This window comes from Lactuca sativa, chromosome 4, assembly GCF_002870075.4.
Source record: "Lactuca sativa cultivar Salinas chromosome 4, Lsat_Salinas_v11, whole genome shotgun sequence".
Lineage (NCBI taxonomy): Eukaryota > Viridiplantae > Streptophyta > Magnoliopsida > Asterales > Asteraceae > Lactuca > Lactuca sativa.
The window spans coordinates 386,735,578-386,744,617 of record NC_056626.2 but is presented as its reverse complement, the minus strand read 5'-3'; the positions used below and the strand labels follow the sequence as shown (position 1 = coordinate 386,744,617).

The 9,040-nt window shown below is 30.1% G+C and overlaps 1 protein-coding gene across 1 annotated transcript; it reads left to right on the top strand.

The window, feature by feature from the left end:
- The first annotated feature begins 3,602 nt into the window (after positions 1 to 3,602).
- LOC111896869 (protein NSP-INTERACTING KINASE 1) lies at positions 3,603 to 9,002 on the top strand. Its single transcript, XM_023892839.3, has 11 exons — positions 3,603 to 3,969; positions 4,075 to 4,207; positions 4,338 to 4,409; positions 4,503 to 4,646; positions 4,732 to 4,803; positions 4,963 to 5,022; positions 5,132 to 5,229; positions 5,337 to 5,483; positions 6,325 to 6,666; positions 7,250 to 7,629; positions 8,530 to 9,002. Exons 1-11 carry the CDS (start codon positions 3,867 to 3,869, stop codon positions 8,851 to 8,853), a joined length of 1,875 nt encoding a protein of 624 aa, XP_023748607.1. The 5' UTR covers positions 3,603 to 3,866; the 3' UTR covers positions 8,854 to 9,002.
- Positions 9,003 to 9,040: the final 38 nt, after the last annotated feature.

Here is a 9,040-nt window from a genome sequence, read left to right as displayed (position 1 = left end):
TTTCGACCCTTCTTCTTCATCTTTTCATTTTTTTTCTTCCTTTAACGGACAACAAATACTACCAACCCTACTTCTAATAAAACCCCTATGGTATCACCAATATTAAAGCCTATATACCCCTCATATTCGATGTCAATGAATTGAATTATGATGCGTGGTATGAGTTTTTAAAACCATATATATATATATATATATATATATATATATATATATATATATATATATATATATATATATATATATATAGAGAGAGAGAGAGAGAGAGAGAGAGAGAGAGAGGGAAAAGTGAATATACCCTTAAGCGTATATAAGCTTAAGTAACCAAACTCACCATACTACGTTGTTTTGTATCATATATATACATTGTAATTGTCTAATGTTCTTGTAATTCAACTTCTAACTTGATTTCATTCAAAGATTTTTATAAATTTCACATTTATTTTCCTCTTACATAATTTTTATTTTCAACTATAATATATATAGCCTAGTAGATGTTCGTTAAAAGAGGTGATGTAAGAAGAAGATAATAATTAAATTTTAAAAAATCTTAAAAGTAAATCAAGTTAAGGATTGAAGTTGAAGAACATTATAATAAATATATCAAACAAAACGAAGTATTATTGTGAGTTTGAGTACCTAAGCTTATATACCCTTAAAGGTATATTCACTTTTCCCGTGTATATATATATATATATATATATATATATATATATATATATATATATATATATAGAGAGAGAGAGAGAGAGAGAGAGCTTAATGAATATATTTAAAGATAAATGATAGTTAATATGCTTTGAATTCATATTTTATAGATAAATTTGTAGTTGAGAAGCATTGAGAAGAATATGGAAGAAGTTGATAAAGACCAAAAAAAGATCAGGACAAAATCCCGAGAACACAACGCGTACAGAAGCAATACACGACGCATCGAAACTTATTGAAGTCGATTACAACATGAACACTTAGTGGAAAGCGGCATGTCCAAACACCTTACATGTAGCGTTGCCACAAAAATCTATAAATATGTGTCTCCTCAACCCTAAAATGTATGCAACAAATCCCAAACTTGTTCAACAAGTCAGAAGTCAGTACCCATGACCCAAAACGAGATAGATGAAGGTGAAAATTTAGGGTTCTTGACGAATGAGTGTAATAGATCATGGGAGAGAGATGAGATGTAGAATGACCAAAATTCTCTCACATGAAGGGCACACATGATGAGTTAACAATCGAGAGATGATGCGATTTAATACCAAGGACCAAAACGATATTAAAACTTGATGATAAGGACCAAATTTATAATTTTAAACCATTACGATCAAAACCACAAAAAGGAAAAATGACAAATTATAGGGACCAAATTTAGAGTTTTCTCTATTAATCTATGGCTATTACAATGGTTAATGCCACATTCACTTCCGGTTTGTTGTTATTATATACATATTTAGACTTAAATATGTTTCATTGAAGGCAATATAGTTCTAATTTGTTGACATTTACTTCATTTAATTAGAACCGATTTTTGTAAATAATAACCAACTTGAATATATTTTCTGAGTGAAACTTTTTACGAAGTTAGTATTTTCTTGATGATTTCATACTTTTGTGATTATATATTAATGTTTAAACAAAGTTGCAGCCTTTCTTGATGATATCATTTTGAGATACGTATTCGAAGTGTTATAAAATGTTTTATTTGTCAAATCTCTTAAAAATCATTCATGTAAAAAGGGTGGTTGAACTTGTTCAAATCGCTAAAATATCCCTCATATAACCTATAGTCCTATAAGCTTTAAAAGAAGCTTAACAATATTTCTTCCATTTTTATAATTAATATAAGCTTCTTCAAAAATTCTAATATAAAATTAGATTTTTTATATCATGCCATTCTTAAATATGTTAGAAATGTACACTATGAAATTCTAGTCGGGGAACTACATTTTTTTTGATTTTGTCAATCTTAAATATGTTAGAATGTAGGTGTGGATTTAAAGAAAAAAGTATTTTTCGTTTTAAATAAAAGTATATTTGAAAATGTATTTTGTTAGTGGATCATGGAATTACTAGACAATGATATCAAAGGATGGTTAACAAGTACAAATGTACAATCGTTTTTTCTATTTCTATAATTAATTGACATGTATAATTTTATCAAGTCATATTCAATGTATGAATGGAAAGAAAAAAAAAATCTTTATATTAAAAGTATATTTCTCTAGTGGATCATGGAATCATCAAATCAATAAATGTCACAAAATCTAACCATCACCCCACCCACCTCTAGCACACCCCCACCCCCTACCCCCTACCCCTACCTTTACCCCCCTCAAAAAAATAAAAAATAAAGTAAAAATAAAATTAGCAACTTCAAGGTGTTAAGCTACTTTGAGATTCTCAAATTCTATGTATTTTTTCCTTAAACAAAGATGGTCTTTGTGAGTATATTGAATGGCCAAACTCAGGGAATGTTTGATTCCTCATTGTCTACATATTATAAACAAATGAAGAATCCATCAACAAACTATAAAAACACAAGAACACATATCTAGACTATAACATGACTAGTGATCATAAAACACATAAATTTAACATTTTGTTATTTGTCCTCTTGATTATTTTAGTTTTCCCAAAAAAAATTACTACTCTTGGAGATATCATCAAATAAATTTATCTTTATCCTATTGTCGTTTTGTTTCATGTGGAGTAGTTCATCAATTAACTATTTATCTTGCAGAAATATTAACAAAAGGATTGTAATTTGAAGAGTTTGTCATTTTCATCCAAAATCTTTTGTTCTCATAAAACTAATGCATGTTAATTACGAAAAATAAATAAAAAAAATCAACATATTATCATTTTAGCAATAGCAAATTCTAAAAACCATTATCTTTTAGATAATAGTATGGTATAACCACTTGAATATTATTATGTATTCAATAAAACAATAAAAAAAATTAATATTTTGTAAGTTTAACATTATTGACTTATTGACCGGTTAATTTGGACAATTACCGGTGAAATTTAATAGTATAACTATATTTCACAACGAGTTTTTAGGTTCTAACTTTTAAGAAAAAAATTGAGTTAATAAAACATCGTTGGGAAATAAAAACTTAAACTTTTTTTAAACAAAAATATTTGAATCACAAAGTTATTTCAAACAATAGTTTTTAGCTTTTTAGATTTATTTTATATGTACGTTTACATATTTCAAAAAATTATATCTATTTTTTTCCAAATATTTTCATAATAATAAAAATTATATATTTGAACTTTGTGTTACCAAATAATTTTGCTAAACATACAGATATATCAAATTGGTTAATTTAGAAAAAAATTAAAGACATTCTAAAGGTTTAATTGAAAAAAAATAAACTACTAATGTTTAAACCACATAAAATATCTAAAAATATAACTAATTTGTTTTTTTCTTAATTTTTTTTTATTAATTCATACAACAACACGATATTTACAATTCTAATATAACAAACCCAAATTATGTAAAACTTTATATTAAAAAATAGCTTTATGAATTGATCAAACAAAAAGAACCCTTAAAATAGTAAAATTTGAACTTGTTTATATTTTTCTTTTTCCCTTAATTCATGCCCCATGAGACATGAGGCAAAGACAGGCGTGCCAATTCTCTTTATGCTACAAAAAAACAACACCAAACGCCTCAGTCTGCTTTTTCTTGGTTCTTTCAGATTCTTGTGGAAATTGTTTATCATCATCATCAAATTTCAAAACCCAAAACCATAAAGCTCAAAAATCACACAACAATCACAAATCCCACTCAATTAATCCTCCAAAGTCCAAACATCGATCTTCTATTCAATCGATTCATTCAAACTTTGATTGAAATGAGAGTACAACGAGTAAAAACACCTTCCTTCTTTCTTCTCTTTCTATCGTTTTGGGGTTGTTCATACGCCTTACTTTCGCCAAAAGGCGTCAACTTCGAAGGTATATAAACGATAAATCCACTTCGTTTCAATGAAATCTCGTTCGTAAATGGTTAAAAATGGAGTTTTTTCATCTGGGTATTGCGATTTTTGATTTTTTTTTCAGTTCAAGCTTTAATGGGTATAAAAGCTTCATTGTTGGATCCTCATGATGTTCTTGAAAATTGGGATGCTGATGCTGTTGATCCATGTAGCTGGACTATGATCACGTGTTCTTCCGAAAGTTTAGTCATCGGCTTGTAAGTTTCACACACTAAATGTGTATTCGTGTGTGTATAATAATATATAAAGTATAATAAACATAAATAGTATAAAATATCTCAAAAATTTATCTTGTTTTTCATTATTGATAATACGATTGTTTTTCAGAGGGACACCTAGTCAAAATTTATCTGGCACACTTTCTCCAAGCATTGGCAACTTAACCAATCTTCAGATTGTGTAAGTAATATAAGTATTAATTATTAACTTTTGGTTTTATTTTTTTATTTTATGGTTTAATACTTTAATTAAAATGGTTGATTTTTTGTGTAGATTGTTGCAAAATAACAACATCACAGGGGCAATCCCGGAAGAAATTGGTAAATTGAAGAAGCTTCAAACACTTGATCTTTCGGATAATCATTTCACCAATGAAATCCCATCTTCTTTAGGTCATTTAACAACCCTTCAATACATGTAAGCTTATTTAAATAATATAATATATTAATACCTTTTATATTATCATTGTTCTTGAATTAATTTCAAATTTTGATATTTTTAGGAGGCTAAACAACAATTCTCTTTCTGGGTCAATCCCAGAATCGGTAGCAAACATGACGCAACTTGCATTTGTGTAAAGATTTAATTTCCCAATCTTTTTTTACAATAATTTATAATTCAAATAAATATATAAATACATATTTGTGTATCTATATATAATGTAATTATGTTCATTCACAATAATTTATAAGGAGTCTTTTTGGTGTTATGTAATTATGTTCATTCATTGCAGAGACTTGTCCTTCAATAACTTGAGTGGCCCTGTTCCTAGATTTCCTTCCAAGACCTTTAAGTAAGTCTCTAGATAATTTATAACATAAGGGTATATAAGTAATTTTATTATACACCCTAAATAGACATCTTCATTGCTTTCTTTCTAAATCGATGTTTATTTATTGTAGCATCATTGGGAACCCAATGATGTGCAAAACAGGATCCGACCAACAATGTTATGGAATGACACTTATGCCCATTTCTATGCCATTAAACAACACACAATGTACGATTATAAATTTATAATTAAATTGAATATTTTTTATATATCAATTTAAAGGGTATTACTAATTTTTTTTATGGTGTTTTATTTATTTATTTTTTAATTTGTAGCCGAAAACAACTTGGAAAAACGTAAAACTCATAAAATCGCTATTGCTATTGGTACAAGTGTTGGATGCATCTTGTCACTCTTATTTGGAATTGTGTTGATTTGGTGGAGGAAAACTCGTAATTGTGAACTCTCATTTGACGCAGAAGGTTAGTGATTTACAAAATTAAATTTATGATGAAACACAACATATTTCGATCACGTGATTTAACCACTTATTTACTTTCTACATTTATTCATATTTTTAACATTTCAAAAAACCAATGTTTTTGGTTACCTGGTTTTGAAAAAAAAAACGCACAGTTGTGTTGTGTGGACAACTGATATAAAAATAGTTAAGTAGCTAAATAGTATAAAACTGGAAAATAACTCTATGATTTAGGAATTTTTGTTTTGATAGCAAAATCGGGTAAACACGAAAAATAGACTTTGAAAAATGGTAAGATAATAGTTTAATCATAATAATTAATTGACTATATCAATAAAATCATATAAATACTAGTGATTTTCTGTATTTTTCCTTAAATGTTACTATTTTGATTCATGTTTCATTACAAGAAAATGAAGATGCTTGACTTTTCATGTCAAACTTTTTACGTTTTTAATAATTTTAAACATCGATCTACAATTTGTGATGAATTTTACTTTTGTATTCAAAACATAGCAAACTGTTGTATAAAGTTTAATGTAGTTATAAAAATTCTTCAAATTTAAATACTTTATTCCATTTTTCTGGAACAGTAGTAATCGGTTTTGACTTTTAAGGTCAAACCAATCATTTTTCAAAATCAAGATCAACGAGATTTTTGTGATCGAATTCAACAACCACGATCATATGTTTGTAATTGTTGTATGACTTTGATGTAATTCTGAAAAATTCCTCAAAAAGGCAAAAAAATTGGCTCCAATTTCAAAGTTGAAAATTGTTTACTTTGACTTCAAGGGTAACGTCTAGATCGTAATTTTTCTTTAATCAAATCGGCAATGCAGATAAACATCCGGAAGAAGTTTCACTCGGAAACTTGCGGAAATTTCAACTCCGGGAACTTCAAATCGCAACACACAACTTCAGCAACAAGAACATATTAGGAAAAGGGGGTTTTGGGCATGTCTACAAAGGGATCCTCCACGATGGAACATCGGTGGCTGTCAAGCGGCTGAAAGATGGCGGAGCCGCCGGCGGAGAACGGCAGTTCCAAACAGAAGTCGAAATGATTAGCCTAGCAGTTCACCGGAATCTCCTCCGGTTATACGGATTCTGTATGACTCCGACTGAAAAGCTCTTAGTCTACCCATATATGTCCAACGGCAGTGTCGCTTCTCGCCTCAAGGGTAAACAAACAATCTTCCATGCATTACATGATTGTACACTCTGCATAAATATATGTACTTATTTCTTATGGGTAAAGGGTAATCCTGTCTTTTCAAAATTTCATTGTTTTTGTTCAGTTTCAAGAAATCTTGAAAATTAGAGCAAAAATCAAGACTGATGCACATTTTGCATGGACGCATGTATTTTTCTTCATTGGTAATCTTGTCTTTTCAAAATTTCATCACCGGTAGAATGGTGTACATTTTGCATAGATTATAGATACATGCACTTTTCTTCATGGGTAATCATGTCTTTTCAGTTTTAACGAGTAGTAGTGTTTAATTTCAAGAATTCTTGAAAACTAAGGCAAAAATCAAGACTGGTGTACATTTTGCATGCATAGAGGTCCTGTCTTTTCAATTTTCATCTGTTAAAACCAGGGGGAAAATAAGATTGATGTTCATTTTGCATGGATACATGTACTTTTATTCATGGGTAATCTTGTCTTTTTGCATTTTTTTCATCACTTGTGTTACTTTCATGAAATCTTGAAAATTAGGGCAAAAATCAAGACTCATGCTTTATGGTGTTGTACCTTTACAGCAAAACCAGTGTTGGATTGGGGCCTTAGGAAGAAAATTGCATTAGGGGCAGGAAGGGGATTGTTGTACCTTCATGAACAATGTGACCCTAAAATCATTCATAGAGATGTCAAGGCTGCAAATATATTACTCGATGACTGTTGTGAGGCGGTTGTTGGTGATTTTGGGCTCGCAAAGCTTTTAGACCATCAAGATTCTCATGTCACCACTGCGGTTCGAGGCACCGTGGGCCATATTGCTCCCGAGTATCTTTCAACGGGCCAATCGTCTGAGAAGACAGATGTTTTTGGATTTGGGATCCTTCTGCTTGAACTCATCACGGGTCAACGGGCTCTAGAATTTGGGAAAGCCGCAAATCAGAAAGGAGCAATGCTTGATTGGGTAAGCTCCTGATCTGATACATTGCGGGATTGTATATTTGTACTGTACAATCCCACAATGTATATTTGTAGATTTTCTAACGACGTTTTTGGGGTACCATGGAACTAGAAAATATTCAAAAATATATTTTGGACATTTTCTGGTTGAAAACTCGGTGTTTAAAATTTAATTTTGTAAGTTTTGTTTTGAGTTTATATTATAAATAAGTAACAAATTATTTGATTTTAAACAAAACATTATTGTTACAAAAACTAATATCAAAAGGCAAACAATCGAAAATTTATATAATAAATAGTTAATAATTATGTGTCATTTCATATAAAACAATTTTTTTACCCACATCAACCCTTTGTATTTTGATGCAAAAGGGGATTATGGGCCCTTTTTCTCTGCACAAAATGACAATAAATTCACAAATTAATTTATTGGGCCAAAGATATAAGTTTTTTCTAACTTGGACCTTATGCAATAAGAGTTGTAGAATTTGCCCTAAAAGTTGATTTTGATTCTTGGCTAGTTATACCGAAAAGTTCCCAACAAGACATAATGGACACTTGTTGAATCAGTCTTTGAATGTCTAAAGGAGAGCAACATTATTTTATGGATTCTTAGCTTATCTATTAAGAGTTGTACTTTATGCATTAAGAGTTGTTTTTAGCTCGTTGCACAAAAGTTTTTCCTAAGAAATGTCCAAAATTGCATTATGGATTTTATACAAGAGTTGTACCACATTCACTCTATTTTTCTGGCCCAATCAATAGTGCTTTACAGACTTGTACCAAATGTACATCGTTTATTTGACACAGAAGTTTGTGTCAAAGATGCCATGCATTAGTGACTTGTACCTTTTGCATTATGAGTTGTACTACACGCAGTAACAGTTGTACTTCTTGTTTTCAGGTGAAAAAGATCCATCAAGAGAAGAAACTAGACATATTAGTAGACAAAGATTTAAAGAATAATTACGATCGAATGGAGTTGGAAGAGCTTGTAAAAGTGGCTTTGTTGTGTACACAGTATCTTCCCGGCCACCGGCCAAAGATGTCGGAAGTTGTACGGATGCTGGAAGGCGATGGGTTGGCAGAGAGATGGGAAGCTTCACAGGGGATAGAGTCCACCGGAAAGTTCAGAACGCCGGAGCTGTCTTCGTCGGAAAGATATTCTGACCTCACAGACGACTCTTCGTTACTTGGACAAGCCATAGAACTCTCTGGCCCAAGATGAGTTAGTTATGTATTATCAAGTGTATCTATTTTTTTATTATCAAGTTTTAGTTTTAAATTAATTTTTTTAGTTCTTAAGTCGTTTATTTGTACAAAGTTTTGTCGAGAAAAGCGTGAATTAAATAATATAATTTCTATTTTTTTTTCTAATTCTAAAAGTTGACTCAATCCTTAACTTAAAATTTTAA

Excerpts from the sequence above, each read along its gene's own strand:
- LOC111896869 (XM_023892839.3), top strand. The coding sequence starts at position 3,867 with ATGAGAGTACAACGAGTAAAAACACCTTCCTTCTTTCTTCTCTTTCTA. Across the intron at positions 3,970-4,074 it reads AAAAGGCGTCAACTTCGAAG|TTCAAGCTTTAATGGGTATA; the intron begins GTATATAAACGA and ends TTTTTTTTTCAG. Across the intron at positions 4,208-4,337 it reads GAAAGTTTAGTCATCGGCTT|AGGGACACCTAGTCAAAATT; the intron begins GTAAGTTTCACA and ends ATTGTTTTTCAG.